Source organism: Oryx dammah, unplaced genomic scaffold (assembly GCF_014754425.2).
Source record: "Oryx dammah isolate SB20612 unplaced genomic scaffold, SCBI_Odam_1.1 HiC_scaffold_15, whole genome shotgun sequence".
NCBI lineage: Eukaryota > Metazoa > Chordata > Mammalia > Artiodactyla > Bovidae > Oryx > Oryx dammah.
In genome coordinates this window covers 23560430-23580350 of record NW_024070199.1, presented here as the reverse complement: position 1 = coordinate 23580350, position 19921 = coordinate 23560430, and the positions used below count along the sequence as shown (strand labels likewise).

The 19921-nt window shown below is 35.3% G+C and overlaps 1 protein-coding gene across 2 annotated transcripts in view; it reads left to right on the top strand.

Annotated features, from left to right (window-relative positions):
• The window catches only part of PRMT3 (protein arginine methyltransferase 3), a 137911-nt gene that overhangs the window by 111412 nt on the left and 6578 nt on the right, over positions 1 to 19921 (top strand). For both annotated transcript variants that reach the window (XM_040255664.1, XM_040255665.1), the window contains 2 exons: positions 12718 to 12768; positions 12940 to 13027. In XM_040255664.1, coding sequence (XP_040111598.1) covers positions 12718 to 12768; positions 12940 to 13027 — 139 coding nt within the window. The remainder of the gene's footprint in view (positions 1 to 12717; positions 12769 to 12939; positions 13028 to 19921) is intronic.

Here is a 19921-nt window from a genome sequence, read left to right as displayed (position 1 = left end):
AAGCAAGCAAGCGCACACACACACCTTTTCACGATGACTTTTTATTCAGGCATGTATTGGATTCTAGTGCTGTATTAGGCATCGTGAGGGCAACAGAAAATATAATCTCTGACACCAGAGACCTTCACTTAGTAGGAGAGGTCAACATATAAACAGATAATTGTTCTATGGTGCTCTGTAATAGAATTTTAATGATACAGGCATATGTAAAAGGTACCCTTGACCTGGCAAAGTCTTACTCACTCATATTTAAGGTTTTACCTTAGGCATGACTTTCTTCCAAAAAGCCTTCATCATACAGTTTGCACTAAATTAGTGGGGAGTGATTATTTGTTAGTACAGACATCAAGAAATATTTCTCTAGAGCAGTTGACATCAAATTCCAGTTTTGAATAAAAAGTAGGAAATGATAAGAGAAGTAAAGCATCATAGTTTCCTTTTCCTGAAGGTTGATAGGAGTGGAGCATATTATTTCATTCTTTAATTGTTCTCTCAATTAACAAATCTTTATTAATTTCCTGTGGTCCCTGAACATCCCAGGCTATTTCATGCCCTTGTAACTGCATGGCTGTTTTCAGATTAGATATTTAGATTGAACACCCGGTCATTGTGCCTAGGCAGTGAATATAGGGAGGTAAGCACAGATGCAGAGCGATTGCCCTAAAGGGCCTATTGGGATTTTCAGTCGAACAGAAAGCATTATGAATATAATGAATATTGTTACAGGAAACGCAGGAACATTTAATGAGTGTGTTATAATATCTGGGGAATTAGGGAAGGCTGCTCAGGGAAAGTAACATTTAAACTGAGACATAACAAGTGAGAAGGAGCTAGTTTAGAGGATGACGGACCTTAGATAGGAAAAAAACCAAAAACAGTCCAGTGATGAATCTGCCTCCTATAACAGCAGACTGTGTAAAATGGAGTAACCCTTTTACTGAGACCAACTTCAAAAGCTGAAAAAAACCTAAATACTGTCTGTTTGAAAGTACCAGAAAGATAAATCAATGAAGCATTACCAAGCCAAGACTCAGAAGGAACTCCTAAGAAACAAGACTGGCATTTGGGACTGCTTTTGCCCTGTAGGCATTTACCACTTCAGGGGAAGCATCTAACAGACTTGTGTAACCCTTTTGATAGCTTCACATGGGCAGAAATACAAAAATGGAGCCATTTAAAGTTCCCTAGTGCTTTGCCTTGGAATCCAGAAAGATTGCACCCAAGAATAGAGAATAACAGAAGTAAATGAGCCCTTGGAGGGGCTTCAGGCCCACTTCCTATCATCTGCATGGCCCAAAAAATTCTCAAACCCCATTATTAGATTAAGATGACCTTGGTTTTTGCCAGCACCCTCATGTTCCTTGCAGGAAAAAAGATTCTTTCCAGAAGGGCATTTTATACATCTGGAATGATTTCTCTAGTTTTTCATATATAATGGTCAGAACATAATCAAAGGTAATCAGTTGCACAAGAACACAAGACAACATAATCAGGAACCAGGTAAAACAGGCAATAAAAATAGAGCTCCAGGGACTTCCCTGGTGGTCCAGTGGCCGAGAGTCTGCACTCCCAATGAGGGATCCCGGGTTCGATCCCTGGTCGGGGTGCTAGGATTCCACATGCTGCAACCAGCAGTCATACCACAACAAAGATCCTACAGGCCACAACTGAGACTGTGCAGCCAAATCAATAAACATGTTTTTTTTTTTTTTAAATACAGCTCCAGGAGTTACAGATGGTAGATAGATTAGATATGGACTTTAACTATGCTTACTAAGTTCAAGAACAAAAATTGAAAATTTCGAACAAAAGAGTTGGGAATATTTAAGAAATAACAGATTTGAAAAAGAACTGAACAGATATTCTAAAACTTAACTAAAGATGAGTTTAGTGGCAAATATTAAATCACTAGTGTAGAGAGGATTATTGAACTAGATTTTATGTCAGAAGGAAATATCCAGAACAACACACAGGGATGTCAGAAGGCAGCATTGGGAAGGGCAAGAGATACAGAAGAAACAAGAAACAGTCTCCTATATGTTTAAATGGGGGTCCAAAAGGGAAAAAGAGGTAAGAATTTTCAAACTGTTTGAAGAGCTAATGGCTGAGAATTTCTCAAAACAGATGAAAGACAATGAACTACAATTTAAGAAATATAGCATATCTTGAATAGGAGTGATTTTAAAAATCCTTCCATTTTTAGATACATGCCCAGGAGAAATGAAAACATACATCCATGCAAATACTTGTTCATGAATGTACATAGCAGCACTATTTTTAACAGCTAACAAAGGGAAGCAGTCCAGATGTCCATCACCTGAAGAATGAATAAACAAAACGTGGTATAGCCATATAATGAAATATTATGTGGGTATAGAAAACAGTGAAATCCTGATACATGCTGCAGAATGTATGAACCCTGAAATAATGAGTGAAAATGCTAAGTGAAAAAGGCCTGCCGTGAGACGATTCCATTTATATGATGTTCCAGTTCTATGATTCCACTTATCTGACATGTTCATACTAGGCAAATCTGAGAACTGAGGATAAAAGGAGCAGTATGGATACAAGGTTTCTTTGGGGTTGATAAAAATATAAAATTAGATTGTGGTGATGATTGTACAACTCAGTTTTTAAAAACTGAATTATACAGTGTACTTAAATGGGGAAATTTTTATGGTATGTGAATTGTATTTCAATTTAAAAAGGGAAAAGACTTTGCCTAGAATATCCCTGGATACATTCTACTAAAACCAAAGAGAACATCTTAGAAGCCTCAGTGGGGCTGTAAGAAGAACACTGAAATTATCTTCAAAAGAACAATAAATAGATGATTTCTCAGCAGGAACAATAGAATTGGAAGACAGAAGGTAATTCAGTGATGACATCCTCACTGTGCTGAAAGAAAATAACTGCCAACCCTGAATTTTACCCAACTAAAATAACTTTGCCAACAAAGGTCCGTCTAGTCAAAGCTGTGATGTTTCCAGTAGTCATGTGTGAATGTGAGAGTTGGACTATAAAGAAAGCTGAGCTCCAAGAGTGATACTTTTGAACTGTGGTGTTGGAGAAGACTCTTGAGTCCCTTGGACTACAAGGAGATCCAAATGTTCAATCCTAAAGGAAATCAGTCCTGAATATTCATTGGAAGGACTGATGCTGAAGCTGAAGCTCCAATACTTTGGCCACCTGATGCAAAGAATGGACTCACTGGAAAAGACCCTGCTGCTGGGAAAGATTGAAAGCAGGAGGAGAAGGGGACGACAGGGGATGAGATGGTTGGATGGCATCACAACTTGATGGACATGAGTTTGAGTAAGCTCCGGAAGTTGGTGATGGACAGGGCAGCCTGGTGTGCTGCAGTCCATGGGGTCACAAATAGTCAGACACAACTGAGTGAGTGAACTGAACTGAACTGAAAATAACTTTTAAGAATGAAGCTGAGAGTTCCCCTGGTGGAACAGTGGATTGGAACCCACCTGCCAGTGCAGGAGACATGGGTTCTGTCCCTGGTCTGGGAAGATCCCACATGCCACGGAGCAGCTGAGCCCATGTGCCACAACTAGTGAAGCCTGCACCCCTAGAGCCTGGGCTTCGCAACAAGGGAACCCACCTCCGTGAGAAGCCTGTGCACTGCAACGAAGAATAGCCCCCACTCACTGCAGCTGGGGGAAGCTCACATGCAGCAGTGAAACCCAGCACAACCAAAAATAAACTTTAAAAATGAAGAATGAAGCTGAAGTAGATATTTCAGGTGAACAAAAAAAAAAAAAAAGAATTTGCCCCAGGAAACTGGTTAATGAAGATAATAAAAGCAAACAAAAAGTGATCCTGGGTGGAAGTCCAGAAATACCGGAAGCAATGAAAGTGAACAGAAGTGGGGTATGTGCGTGGAGCGATAGTTGCACTCCTAGGTGTGCACCCAGCAGCACTGAGCACTTCAGTTCAGCAAGATACAGTCACAGAAGAATGTCCATGAAAATGGCACTTAGTACTTGTCAGCAGTAGACTGGATACCTACACTGTATAGTCACATATGTCTTAGAGCCAGATAACTATTTAGGTAATATGCAGTCGTATAAGTGAATGTCAAAAACAATAATTTAACTAGCTAGGCACAAAAGACTATATGATATTGGTGAAGCATGTAATAGGGAAAATGAATCTGTGCTTAGAAATTGGAGAGAGAAGTCTTGGCAAGGACATAGAGAAAAGGGAACTCTGTACACTTTTAGTGGAAATGTAAGTAGGTACAACCACTATAGGAAACAGTGCAGAGGTTCTTCAGAAAATTAAAAATAGAACCACCATGTGACCCAGCAACCCTGCTTCTGGGTATATGTCCAGAGGAAGTGAAAACAGGTTCTTGATTATTCACAATAGTCAAGATATAGAAACATCCAAGGTGTGTACAATGGACTAGATAAAAAAGATACGAGATTATATATACACACATGTGCAGTGGAGGAGTAAGAAGGAAATCTTGCCATTTACCACAGCGTGGATGGATCTTGAGGGTATTAGGCTAAGTGAAAGAAGTCAGAAGGAAACAAATAACTGTTTGATATCTCTTATACATAGAACCTAAGTGAAAAGGCCAGATTCAGAAACAGAGAACAGAATGGTGGTTACCAGTGGGTGGGGGACTGGAAAAAATGGGGAAATGTTGGTTAAGAGTACAGACTTCTAGTTAGAAGTTGAGTATGTTCTGGGGATCCATTGTACATCAAGGTGATTATACCGTAGTTAATGATGCTATATTATATAGTTGAAGATTACGAAAAGTAGATTTTAAATGTTCTCACTGCAAGAAAAAAAGTGATAATCATGTGGCATGACGGAGGTTTAGTTAATGCTCTGGTGGTAGTCATTTTGCGATATGTAAGTGTATCAAATCAACATACAGCACACCTTATATATTGTTAGGTTAGTCGCATCATTGACTGTGTAACTTAATAGTATCTTGTGTTTCTAGCTAGGCAGAAGTGTTGAGGAAGTAAGGTCATATAAGCTATTGATCTATGAAATGTCAGAATTTGCACCTATGTTTTAGTCTTTGAGGCAGGGATCCCTTCTGCTCTCTAAAACTGCCTTTGTAGGTGGTTTTGTAGGTGAACTACAAGGGAGCAATCTTAGTAAATTTTAAAGGAATTTCAGTTGTACTTTGGGAATATTTTAGTAGATCAAAAATGATTTATGTTGAATTTTTTTTTTAGTAAAAGTACCTTTTAAAAATACTCTTAGACCTATTGTCTGTTTAGATGCTTTCCATATTGCTTGATCTGTTTCTAAATGATCCTCCGTTTGGGGATGCCCCTTGAGAAGTATATGGCACTTAATGTGTATCGCTCCCTAGAGGAATCCGGAAAGAAAGAAAAGATGCAAATTTCCTCCTGGGACAAAGCAGAAAATTAATTGTAGAGGGAAGAGTCTATAATTTAAGCTATAGTTAATATTGGAAGAATAATGTAATATGTAATTTTCATTTTCTTGGTTATATCTTCTTAAATACCAGTTATCACCAGCAGAGTTCATGCTCTTTATGCAGCAGCTTTTTATGGCCTGTATTTGTATTTTCATCTGATTGGTTTATAGACAATGATGTAAGTTTAAAATGCATAATCTTTTTTACGCATTATGTTCTTACTGTTGCTTTACTTGCTTTAGACTCATCATCAGTTAGCGTTTGAATTCCATGTTAAGATTTTGAAAGAAATACTCCAACAAAAAATGAACTGTATTTTTGTTATAGCGATTCTGCTGCATGGATTACAAGCACTCTATCTCCATGCTTGGATAAACTCCATCAAAAGCACATTATCCTCCTATTTCTGTGGCCAGCTGCCTAATTGTATCTGCTGTAACCACACGCTGCTGGAACATGATACCAATGAAGAACAGAAATGATAAATTACTCCCTGCAGGTGATAGTGATAATGATAATTTTTAATTTCCTTCTTCCTCATAAGGTCTAGTCTGATCTCACTTCATTGGCTGCCATCTTGTTATATACACACAAGATATGTCCTCTTTAAAGAAATACTCATCACACTAAAATACATGAGAAAGCAATTCATTTTTATTCCATGTCATTGTTCTTCAAATGAGCATGTATCATACTAATTTGTATGTATGGGATGAAAAAACAAAATGTAGCTTAAAACAGATTTTTTAAATGGTTCAATGTATACATGAAATGATTTGTGAAATCCACAAAGCAGAAACAAATAGCTTATTCTGAAACTCTCTTGTAATACTTCGGAATATTTAAGATGCACAATAAAGCTACGTGTCAGTATTATTTTCCTATGTACTTCAGAGTAATTATGGAAGATTCTCACCAAATTATAAGCATGATCAAACTATCCCAGAAATTTACTATATGCATATATATTCCTTTCATTCTGTTTATGTCGTTATCACTGTTCTTAATTACCATTAACTTTCTCTCCGTCTTAGTGACTTTATACCTGTATTTTTCTGCCTGTGGTATAAGGCAGTGAATTTTATTTATTTCATTGTGACCTTGCCTTTGCAAACTAACCTAGCTCCTATAGATACTTAATTTCAAAGCTTATTTCTCTCCTTAGCATTCCCCTAATTAGAGATATATATGGAACAAAAGGGAAATTCATTCTGTGGCCAGGTCTTCCAATCTATCTGACCTTTTTTAAGCACATGTCAAGTTGTGCTCCAGTTATTTATTGCCATTGCCTGTTTGGCATCATTTTCAATTTCCTGTGCTGGTTGTTTATTCTTGTATTTGAATGACTTCCACAGAGAGAGAGTGAGTTCATTGAAATGAACATTTAAAACACCTAGAGATATCGTGTCAAAGTGGTGGTAACAAGGAGGTTAAACTGTAATTGAAAAACAGTTGCATGTTTATATTCTGCAGCAAAATGAATAGTTTTGTCCCCAAATCATCTGACATATTTGACTGTTTATAACATCCTTGCAGAAATAAAAACAGTGATCATAGTTGAACTAGTTTATATGATGTTTCAAGTTTAAGGATTTTTTCCTCTTTTTTTCCTAATCTCTATTTTAATTATCAAGGATCACTTATATTTAAAAAGAAAAAAAAGCTCTTTCCTTAAAGTGGCATTCTAGGCATTGCTTGTGTTAGAGGGTATGAGTACATTATGTGCATGTGATTTTAAATCCCAGGTGAATTTTTTCCTGACTTCTCATGCTTGTGCTTAATGTTTGCAGTGGAACTGATCTTAACACTACCCTTAAGCAAACATCATTAGGAAGGTCGATCTGCATGAAGAGTTGGAGATCCTATAATGTCCTTCACAGGGAACTATGATATAGATGTGTCTTCTATTTTTCTTTCTTATTTTATTTATTTGTCTTTGGGTTTATAAACTATTTGTTTTTTGGTTATGCTAAACTACCCAGTATTTCTTTCACTGTAGTTTTGGGTATCTGTGGGAAGGTTAGTTTCTTTTTTGAGAACTAAATTTCATAGAAAATTATATTTAGGGATTGAAAGACAATTCTAAAATGCCTTTATATTCTCAGATCTTTTTTATTTTTTAACTTTTTGTAAACTTGTGTATCAGCCTCTTGTGTTCATTAAAACCTATACTCCATGATTATAGTTCTGTAATGTTCTGTTATATTAACATTACCAGTCTTTTTTTTTTTTAACCAAAGTTAAATAGGTCATTTCTCTTCATATAGTTTATATATTTCAAACTCTGGTTGCATTTTCTGATAACGTTGTAACAGCTGCTTTTCAGCCCAAATTTGTTGTTTTCACAAAAGGTTTTATTAGGTCACTGAAGTTTTTCTTTCTTCACTTTCATTTTTGGTAACATAGAGTATACAACATATGTATAACTTAAAGAATAATTATAAAGTAACCCTCTCCCTCTAGAACCCACTTACTAAAATCTTTAGAAGTCTTCATAACGTTTTCATATATACAGTGTGCTTGCTCAGTTGTTCAGTCATGTCCGACTCTTTGCAGCCCGACAGACTCCTCTGTCCATGGAATTATCTAGACAAGAATAGTGGTGTGAATTGCCATTTCCTGCTCCAGGGGAATCTTCCCAACCCAGGGATTGAACCTGCATCTCCTGCACTGGCAGGCAGATTCTTTATCACTAAGCCACCTGGAAAGCCCATCCCCGTATATACACTATGTATAAAATAGGTAACTGTGTCACTAAAATAGGTAACTAATGAGAACGTACTAGATAGCAGAGGGAACTCTACTCAGTGCTCTGTGGAGACCTAAATGAGATGGAAATCCAAAAAGAGGGGATATATGTATACATGTAACTGTTTCAGTTTGCTGTATAGCAGAAACAAATATTATAAAGCAACTATTCTTCAATAAAAATTAATACAAACCAATACAAATAAAATTTCTCATTTTTCAACGATTTTATAATAAGATATATATACATATAGAGAGGGTTTGAATAATTTCTATTGCTGTTACTTTCCCATTTGCATCTTTTCTTCTCTACTTGCAACTTAAGGGACTTCCCTGGTGGTTCAGACGGTAAAGTGTCTGCCTACAATGTGGAAGACCTGGGTTCGATCCCTGGGTCAGGAAGATCCTCTGGAGAAGGATGGCAACCCACTCCAGTACTCTTGCCTGGAAAATCCCATGGACGGAGAGCCTGTTAGTCTACAGTCCATGGGATCGCAAAGTTTCGGACATGACTGAGTGACTAAACTCTCACTTTTGCTACTCTCCTCATTGGAAAATGTGTGTGTTGGTTGTTCAGTCATATCTAACTCTTTGTGATCTGTGGACTGTAGCCCACCAGGCTCCTCTATCCATGGAATTCTCCAGGCAAGAATACTGGAGTGGCTGGCCATTCCCTTCCACAGGGGATCTTCCTGACCCAGGGATCAAACCGAGGTCTCCTGCATTGCAAGCAGATTCTTTACCATCTCAGTCACCAGGGAAGCCCTGGAAAATGTTATGTTTCTAGAATTACTAGCTGGGTAAAACTTGTCATTCTTTAAATCAGTTTAGTTCCTTTTACATGTTAGACACTGCCCTAGCTTTTGGGGTACAGAGAGGACTGATTTTTTTGAGAGTCACTAAGGGAAATAATCAGAGATAACAGCTGAATTGAATGCCTCTCCATGCAATGCTATGGATAATTTAGCTCAAGTCCTGGTAAAAATAACTTACCACAGTTCTTCATATTTGTGAGAAATGGATAGATAAACATGAAGAATATCAATATTCCCAATCTGTCCAAACCTATCTATTACTCTGAATAGCTTGGTCAAATCTTTCCAGATAGTTACATATTCACATTTGTGTAACACAGAATAAGTGCCCCAAATAAATACATATTATTCTTTTCACTTAATAGTATACCACAACTCTTTTTCCAAATCAGTAAATACTTATCTGTAGGTTTACTTTTGATGGCCAAACAGTATTCTATTATTTGTAGATTTTGTGATTTATTAACTGATTACCTGTTGTTGAAAATTTGGGCTAAAATTGACATAGTTCAATCTTTGCAAGCATACTTAATAATTTCCTTATAATAACTTTTTGGAAGTTTTGAATTACTGGATCAACCAGTATTATATTGTAAAAAATCTTAGTTGAGTGGACAAAAACAGAAAAGTACACAAGTCATAAGTATAGTTTAACAAATTACACAAAGTGATTTTCCCCTCATGTATATATACCCAGCATTCAACTTAAGAAACAGAATATTACTAGAAACCCAGTAATGGGTTGCAATTTCTATCCTTGTTGCAAGGATAACTCCTCTTCTGACTTGTAACACTGTGAATTAAGTTTGCTATTTTTGGATTTCTGTATATAAATTGAGTCATATCATGTGTGCTATTTTGCGTCTGATTTCTTTTTAATATGTATTAGTTATTTTCCCTAGAAAAGTTATTTCATTTTCCCAGCATGAATGCTTCTTTCTCCACTAACTGTGAATAATGTCATTTAAAAAACACAATCAAAGAAAATTGTATCCAGTTGTCTTAATTTACTTATTTTTTTCTAAGTAGGTGAAAGTTTTTTTATATGTCTATTAATCATTTGTTTTTCTTTTATAATTCTCTTGCTTTGTCTTTTGTTAGCTTCTTTTGATGCATTGCTGTTTTACTAATTTGTAGTAGCTTAGGGAGTTGACTCATTGGAAAAGACTGATGCTGGGAGGGATTGGGAGCAGGAGGAGAAGGGGACGACAGGATGAGATGACTAGATGGTATCACCGACTTGATGGACAAGAGTTTGGGTGAACTCCAGGAGTTGGTGATGGACAGGGAGGCCTGGAGTGCTGCAGTTCATGAGGTCGCAAAGAGTCAGACACGACTGAGTGACTGAACTGAACTGAGTGTACAAAGAACAGTGACCCTTTGTTATATGTATGGCAAATATTCTCTAATCTCTTGCTTATCTTTTAGTTTTGATACTAAAATTGAAATTTTTCTTATATTAAGTTTCTGCCTTGTGTATGCTGCTTGAAGAGCCTTCTTTATTTGCAGACTTTATAGACATTATTTATTGTTTAGATTTCATTCTTCCTCCTACCCTCTAGCCCCTGCACTGATTTTTGTGCTTATGTGTGCTTACATTGAAAACCCCACCAGATGATGTTATAATTTTTGCCTTAAATAATCATAGGTATCAAAGAAATTCAGAGGGGGAACGTAGTGTTTTATAGTTATCCAACTATCATTTCTGTTGTTTTCTTATTTTTGATATTTCAGGTTTCCTTCCAGTATAATTGCCTGTCAGCCTAAAGAACTTCCTTTAAAATATCTTCTAAAAAGCCTGTTGTCAATGGATTCTTTAATTTTCTGTCACTTGGAAATATTTTTATCCTTCGTTCTCTAAAGGATATTTTTCCAGGATATAGAATTTTAAAAGTTTTTTTTTTTGTTCTGTTCTATCATATTTTTCTTTTCAGTCTAGACCTCCAGTCAGATGTCTGTTAGCTCCATAGGTCCCCGAGTCTCTGGGCATTTTATTTCAGTCTTTTCCCCTTGTGTTTTAAAATTGGTTCGTTTCCATTGGTTTCACTTCAAATTCACTGACTTTTTTCCCTGTGTCTTCTCCATTCTACAATTCAGCCTAGGAAGTTTTTTGTTTCAGTTAATTGTGTTTTTCAGTTCTGAAATTCCCTTTAGGTTCCCTTTTTGTCATTTCTGTTTCTCCACTGAGAATTTCTCTTTGATTTATTTCAGTGTGTCTCTGTTGTGGCTTTGCTGTTAACTCATACCAGCATAGTTATAGTTTCTGCTTTACGTCTTTGTCTGATAGTCCAGCATCTGGGTCATCTCAGCACTGACATCTGTTGACTGTTTCCTCTTGACAGTTGGTTCCATTTTCCTGGACTTTGTATGCTGAGTAGTATTGCATTGTATCCTGGATATTGTGGACTCTTTGCTGACTTAATCTGGACCGTATTGATGTTTGGTGTTAACAGGCAGTCAGTCCAGTGAAAGTCAGAACATAAGTTCTGTCAGCAGTGTCTCAGTAGGCAGTGGTTCAAACCTCATTTCTGTCCTCTGAGAGTGTGCTGTTCTGTTTTGGAGTTCTGTCCTGCAGGAACGCAGTTTAGGAATTGGTCTGAGACTTACATGGTTTTTTTTCTGTTTGACAGAATTATAAATAGTATTTTGATTATCTCTTGGTATCTGAAGCATAATGAACCTCAAGGTTAAATACTGAATTTGATTTGGGCTCAATCTGCATTAACCCTGTGGAATCAGTAAAACTCCACGTTTTTAACAAAAGCAGGAAAGTACACAAATTAGCTTTATATGACTTTTTGATAATCAGTTTCTAATTTTTACACTTTATAAGCTTTATTTAATGCCAGTTTTAAAATAGGTTGAGTCAAGCCTGTCCACTAGTAAAAGAAAAAGGAATGATATCATTTAAATTTTAAACAAAAAGAAATTAAAATTTATATTTGATTGAACATATTAATTTCTTCTAGCAGCCTTTTATGCAATTACAGTGAGCCTTACAGTTACATTAGATTTCTTCTTTGAGTATATACCTAAAACATAAGTTTTATTTGAATAGTGTAATTTTTATTTTCAGAAACAAAATATGTAATATTTTAAAATTTCATTTATCTCATTACAAACATAATCATACTACTTTGCTTTAAAATTGGATGAATTAAATCAGAAGAAATGAACTGGGTTTGTACAAAAGAGTATGTGTCAGTTATTTATTTCTGTGTAGCAAACCACTCCAAAACTTAGTGGCTTGATGTCAAAATCATGTAGATTTATTTGTCTGTGTTTCTATAGTCTGGACTGTTCTGCTGGTCTAGTTCAGTACTAGTTCTGCTGGTCTCTCCTGGGCTGTGTCACTGCTGTGGCTGTATGAGACTCACATGGCAGCATCTCAGTGGGAGAGTCTGGATGGGTAAGGGGCCGGATGAGCCTCGCTCCATGTAGATTCTCACTTTTCAGTGGTCCAGCACTGTCATTTCTCTAATTGAACACATATTGAGTATCTGATTAGCCTTATTACCCTTATTATCTTGTTTATATGGGGGAAAGCCAAGTTACATTACTTTATTTTTATTTATAACATCTTTTTTTCTAGAGAAAATAGTGACCTGCCATTTGTTTAAGAGTGTCTAATCTTTGAAATGGTTTCTTTCTTGCCATTACTTAAAAGACCATGAAATCACTTGTTACATGATTAGTTTAATAATTATATTACTTCTTTTAAAAAAACAGGCAATTGCTGGCTACTTCGATATATATTTTGAGAAGAATTGCCACAACAAGGTAAGTATTTCATAACTAGGCAAGTATTTTATTTTTGTGCCCCAAGGTATTTGATCATAAGCATTTTGCTTTTGTAAGTAGTTGGAGCTTGTATTTGATGTAGTAAATTAATGTACCATGATATTAAAAATCTTATACTTCATCAGACATTTTTGAACTCTACCAATGCAGGTTGTGTTTTCTACGGGCCCACTGAGCACCAAAACACACTGGAAACAAACAGTATTTCTATTGGAAAAGCCATTTTCAGTTAAAGCAGGTAAGAAAGAAAGAGGGGTAGGTGTCTTATTCATTCTGAAATAAACAGTATTCATCCATTCTACAACCACTTTTTCTGTGCCCACTGTATTTGAAGCAATATAGCATACTAAGGTAAGTAGGTCTTAAGAGTTTACCATGTACATAAAGTTTAGGTGGCATATCATTTCATTATATAAGTAAGTTAAAGAAAACTTTTATTTGAATCTGATGTCTGCCAGTTACAATGTATGTGCCATTGTGTAGCTCTTATGTTGAGTACTATACAGTAATTCAGAAAATTTTTCGTTAAGCATTAATTAGTATATACTAAGTTGAAACTATAACTAAAAGAAAATATTTTAATTTCCCAAATGACTAAACAGAAATATCACCAACAGAAGTAAGTGTAAATTAAGAGAGACTGTCATTCAGTAGTTATTATATTCAAAATCTATTTGTTTAGAATGCTCTCCACTGGGTCCACCTCCTCAAATCTTGCATAGTGTTTAAAGGCTGATCCGATGCTACATTCCTTTGTTTTACATCTTGTTGATTGTTCACTTACATAAGCACCTATAGTTCTTATATATCTACACATTTAACACCAAAATTTAGAATTTGATTATGGAATCTTTTTTTTATTTTAACTGCTTGTTACATGTATGCCTTGTCCCATCTTCACTGAAAGCCTCTTGACTGTGGGAAAACTGAATGTACACCAAACTTCAGTGCAGAGATACTCAACAACAGATTACTTGTGTGTCTCTTAAAAGCAACATTGAGCAAAGATTTGCAGAAGGATTCCTAAAATATATGAGTTTGATTTATATGAAGTTTTAAAAACATGTAAAACAACAGGCTATACACACACATAGTAAATTAAGAAGCAACACTTACGATAACCACTGAATTCATTGACGTGGTCACCTCTAGAGGAGGATAGAAATACGATTGCAGAAAGGGGCTTTAGTGCCATATATATGAACTATTTCTTTGAAAAACTGAAGGAACTGTGCAGAATGTCAAGATTTGACAAAACTGAGCAAGTGGTCATTATATCATTCTCCATGTTTAAAATATTTCATAAAATTGTAATATAGTTTTGATTTCACTATTGAAGCGTAAAGGAATTTAGTAGATGCAAATAAACACCATTAGAGTAAAGCAGTGCTGTCTTGTCATTCTTTCACTTTGAGATTGTAATGCTATGGAAATAAAACTTTGATGGTGTCATTTGCTGTTTCTCTGGAAAGCTATAGCACAGCAAAACTGAAATGAAGCAAAGACATCTTCATTTATGTTTCTTTGCTTTTTTTTAGCTCTGCTATTTGGATTAACTTTGGGAAAATTGAAAATACTGCTTTTTCCCTCGCTGTAACCATTTGTTGTCTTACTACTAGAATTCTAAAGGCAATACTAATTCTTTCATGTTTTAATCTTGAGAGAGATTTAAGATAGCCTTTGAATTTTCTCCTACCTAATTGCAACACAATATTATTTATATCTAGTGAAATTTTGAAATCCTAACTATTCTTTACACAGTAATCCTTCGAGTACTTGATTTCTCAGAATACTGTGAAGAAGATATATGATTCTAATGTTGCCCTGTGGCACCATCTACATTCTGTTTTTCTTTTAAGTCCAATAGGCTCCCCTAGAAGAGTACAACCTGAGGAAAGTTTGTGAAAACAAAATTTCAAAGAAAGGAAAAAATAGTCATTCTCAGTTACAAGAATTTTTTTTTACTCTACTAATCATTAGCCTCTGATGGTATTACTGATAAATAGAAGCCAGAAGCTGTGGGGCAGAGTATTGGGATAGAAGCTAGTCAGAAAAAAGAGCTCTAGGGACCTCTGTATCAATATCGAACATGTTGATAATTTTATTAAATATAAATGGTCCGTACATCTAGAAGATGAAATTTCATTCAGTGCTAAAAAGAAATGAACTATCAACCTGTGAAAAAACATGGAGGAATCTTAAACCCATTACTGAGTGAAAGAAGCCAACCACTTAAAGAAATAACACCAACTCTACACAGTCTCTTTCAGAAAATAGAAAAGAACTGATTTTATGAGGACAGTATTTCTTTGATATCAAAAATTAGACAAAGTACAAGAAAATTAAACTATAGACCAGTGTCCCTCATGAATAAATCCTCAACAAAATAGTAGCAAATTAAATCCAATGATGTGTAAAAAGAAAATACACTGTGACCAAATGGGTTTTATTCCAAGAATTCAAGGCTGATTCAGTATTTTAAAATCATATAATGTAGTCCACCATGCTAGCAGTCTAAAGAAGAAAAGCTACATGATCGTATCAGTGGATGCAGAAAAAAAAGTTTGACAGTGTAATATCAATTCGTGACAAATACAGCAAAATAGAAATAAAAGAGAGCTTCATCATCCTGACAGACAGCATACATACAGCCTATCACTAGCATCATGCTGAATAAAGAAAGACTAAATTTGAGACAAGGCTATGGTGTCTACTTGCTCCACTCCTATACTGTTTTGTTTTGTTGTTGTTTTTTTTAGAATTTATTTTAATTGGAGGATAATTACTGTACAGTATTGTGATGGTTTTTTCCATGTATCAGTATGAATCGGCCATAGGTAATACATGTGTTCCCTCCATCCTGAACCCTCTCCTGCCTCCTTCTCTATCCTGTCCCTCTGGGTTGTCACAGAGCACCAGTTTTGGGTGCCTTGCTTCATGCATCAAACTCGCACTGGTTATCTATTTCATATATGACAATGTATATGTTTGAATGCTATTCTCTCAAATCATCCCACCTTCTCCTTTTCCCACTGACTCCAAAAGTCTCTTCTTTACATCTGGGTCTCCTTTGCTGCCGTTTATGTAGGATCATTGACCATCTTTCTAGATTCCATGTATGTGCATTAATATGCAGTATTTGTCTTTCTCTTTCTGACTTAATTCACTCTGTATAATAGGCTCTAGGTTCATCCACCTTGTTAGAACTGACTCAGATGCATTCCTTTATAAAGGCTGAGTAATATTCCATTGTGTATATATACCACAACTTACTTATCCATTCATCTGCTGATGGACCATCTAGGTTGCTTCCATATCCTAGCTGTTGTAAACAGTGCTGCATTGAACATTCAGGTACATGTGTCTTTTTCAGTTCTGGTTTCCTTAGAGTATATGCCCAGAAATGGGATTGCTGGGTCATATGGTAGTGTTATTCCTAGTTTTTTAAGGAATCTTCGTACTGTTCTCATAGTGGTTGTATCAGTTTGCATTCCCACCAACAATGTAACAAGGTTCCCTTTTCTCCACACCTTCTCCAGCATTTGTTATTTGTAGACTTTTTGATGATGGCCATTCTGACTGGTGTGGGATGATACTTCATTGTGGTTTTGATTTGCATTTCTCTAATAATAAGTGATGTTGAGCATCTTTTCATGTCTTTATTAACCTAAGCAAAAATTAGACAAAGATGGTACAAGAAAATTAAACTACAGACCAATGTCCCTCATGAATAAATCCTCAACAAAATAGTAGCAAATTGAATCCAGTGATGTGTAAAAAGAAAATACACTGTGACCACAGTGTTTATGTCTGCACTCCTGCACTCTTAAACTCGAAGTCTTAGCCAGTGCAATAAGAAATAAAAAAGAATTAAAAACCATTGGGAAGGAAGAAATAAAGCTGTTATTATTTATAGATAATGTATACATAGAAAATTCTAGGAAATCTACCAAAATAAAAAATACAGAGCTAGTAAGTGAATTTAGCAAGAGAGAAATTAATGTGCTGATTCTAAAATTTATATACAAATGATCTAGACTGTTGTAGCCAAACAATTTTAAGAACCATATTGTACTTCTTACACTATGTAAATTCTGAACTTAAAAATTATATTAACACAAGTAGTATAGTATTGACATATAAAAGATGGATATATAGATTAATACAGTTAGAAAATCCAGAAATAGCCTCATTTTTGTATAGTCAATTAAGTTTTTTCAAAGGGCCAGTATAAATTTAATTGGAAAAGGATAGTCTTTTCAGAAAATTGTGTTAGAACAGCTGAATATTCATAAAGGAAAATAATGACTCTTCTTCTCTGACACCAAATATATAAAAACTGACTTTAAATGGATAATAGACATAAACATAAAAGCTTAAAACTGTGAAATTTCTAGATAATAACATAAGAGAGCATCTTGATACTTGAGGTAGGTGAAAGTTTACAAAAGTGAAATATTAAGTAAAACTCATTGAACTGCAATTTTACATGTTATAGTTTCATTATATATAACCTACACCTTAATAAAGTTAAGGTGAGGGTGCAATGATTTGAGAGAAAAGCACTGAAACATGTATATTATCATATGTGAAATAGGTCGTCAGTCCAGGTTTGATGCATGAGACAGGGTGCTCAGGGCTGGTGCACTGGGATGACCCTGAGGGATGGGAAGGGGGTTCGGAATGGGGAACACATGTACACCCATGGCTGATTCATGTCAATGTATGGCAAAAACCACTACAATATTGTAATTAGCCTCCAATTAAAATTAATTAATTAATTAAAAATTAAAAAAAAAGCCCTCACTGGACCCTCAGTATATCCAGGATGAAATCCAGATTCTTTACCATGACCTTTTACAGTCTGACCATTTTCATTGTTTCCAGCCCTGGCCTGTCAGAACCCCATAGAGGCCCATCATATGCTCCAGCTGTACTGCTCATTTTTTAGCTAGTTTTCTGTCTTTTCTTCCTCATTGCCTTTATCTGAGATACTTTTCTACCTAGGAAACTACTTTGACCTCTTTCACTTGATGAATTACACTTTTCCCTTTATAACCCAGCTTATTTCTGTACATCTTTCCTCATTGTCTTAAACAGTTAACTGTTCTGTTATTTTTTTCTCCCAGATCAATTCATATGTATATCTGTGTTACAACATACCAGTGTGCTCTGATAAGGGGTTCTCATAGATGAGTTATTTGCTCTTCTCACTTCTTTTTTATCTGGTGCAGTATTTGGCGTGTCATAAATACCCTCCTGAATGAATGAATAAGTACAGTAATATGCATTGTCATTGAAATATAACTTCCTTTCATCACCGTGGGTGACACATGCCAAGGGCATTTATCTAGTTGCTATATTTGGTTGCCCCATTTTGTCATTTCTGATGTTCTCCGAAATTGTGGCATGGCTGAGGAGAGTATTGTTGAGTCGAAAAATAGCTTGAGTCAAAAACTACTTTTTGACTTAATATGGTGTACAATTTTTAGATAAATAAAGCCAAGCGTCTAATCATGACAGTTTGCTGTGCACATAAAGTTTATTTTACTGTCCGGATAGTAATGTGACAAGACTTTTTTTAACAAAATATTGTGAACATACCTATACAGTTATTCTACCCAGCTTGTGTGTGTGTGTGTGTGTATGTATGTGTACATGTTAATATTTTGAATAATGATAAGTCGTTTTTTGGTAATGGTAAATCTGCCCTTGGACTTCCCTGCCAGCTTAGTGGTAAAGAATCCACCTGACAATGCAGAAGACATGGGTTTGATCCCTGGGTCGGGAAGATCCCTTGGAAAAAGAAATGGCAACCTACTCCAGTATTCTTGCCTGGGAAATCCCATGGACAGTGAAGCCTGGCAGGCTGTAGTCTGTGGGGTCACAAAGAGTTGAACACAACTTATCTACTAAACAACAACAAAATCTATCATTGGGGGCAGACAGGATATTTGGAAAGCAAAGAAAAAGACAGTGTGAATAGGAAATTTCTCAGAATAGGAATTTTACATTTGACCAAAAGCACAAGGTAACTATAAGATGATGAACCTAATGTGTTTTTGCTTTGGTGTGGGATTTTGTTTGTTGTTGTTGTTATTTTCACAACATAGTTCTAACAATAATTTCCAAAGAAATACTCTACAACATTTGAGCATTTCCAGCATTGTGGGAGTTAGAGAATGAATACTTTTAAAGGATTTAAAGGTCACTTTTAAAGTTTAAATTCAGAGTGGTTTTTTCCCCCCTTTTTCTTTAAAAAATAATGTGCAATTTTATTGTACAAACTTACGTGACAGTATTTATTTTAAAGATCCAGATTTTTTTCTTGTGGTTTGGCTTTGAAAAATATTAAAATCATACTATTTAGTTCTCTTTATATGTTATTAGTAAGCTTTTATGTGATGGAGAATCCTTTTTTTTTTTTTTTCTTTTCATTTTTTTAACTCTAAGCTTTAGTAGTGATAATACTGATTTTTATTTATCCCCCTTGTGAGGAATGAAATTTTATTGCTCTGGAAGAAACTAATTTGAAAAAACCACTAGGACCGAATTGAAATGAAATCAGTTTTGTTCTTAATTGAACTGCAGTGCTGCTTTGTGATATACTAATAGCCGTTTGCTGATGATAAAAACAAGGTGATACAGCTCAGCTGCATAGAGACTGTCCTTTGCAGCTCTCACCAGTTTACACACTTAACAACATCAGTCACTTTATATCTATTTGACACTGATTAATTACTCCTATCTCTACTGCATTATAGCTGTTACCCTGGCACTTTAGCTAGGCTTGAACAATTGAAGTGGGTGCAGCAGTGTGAACTGTGGATTTATTACTGTGACCCTTCATGCTGTATAATTAACTTAAGTTAATTGTTTTGCATCTCCATTTTGAAATTAAGGTTACAAAATAACTATTGCAGCAAGAGTTATTTTGTTTGTGTTTTGTTTTAAAACACGAAAATTACAATATTAGCTTATAAGACAGTGTTAAGACTTTTTAATTACTCAAATATTTTATTTTATATTGATGCTGAAAATTTTTTCTTCTGTGAAAATTTAACAAAATTATCTGTTACTTGTACATGTTGAGCTGTATTTTAAGTTAAGGGATACATAAACCTCTTAAATA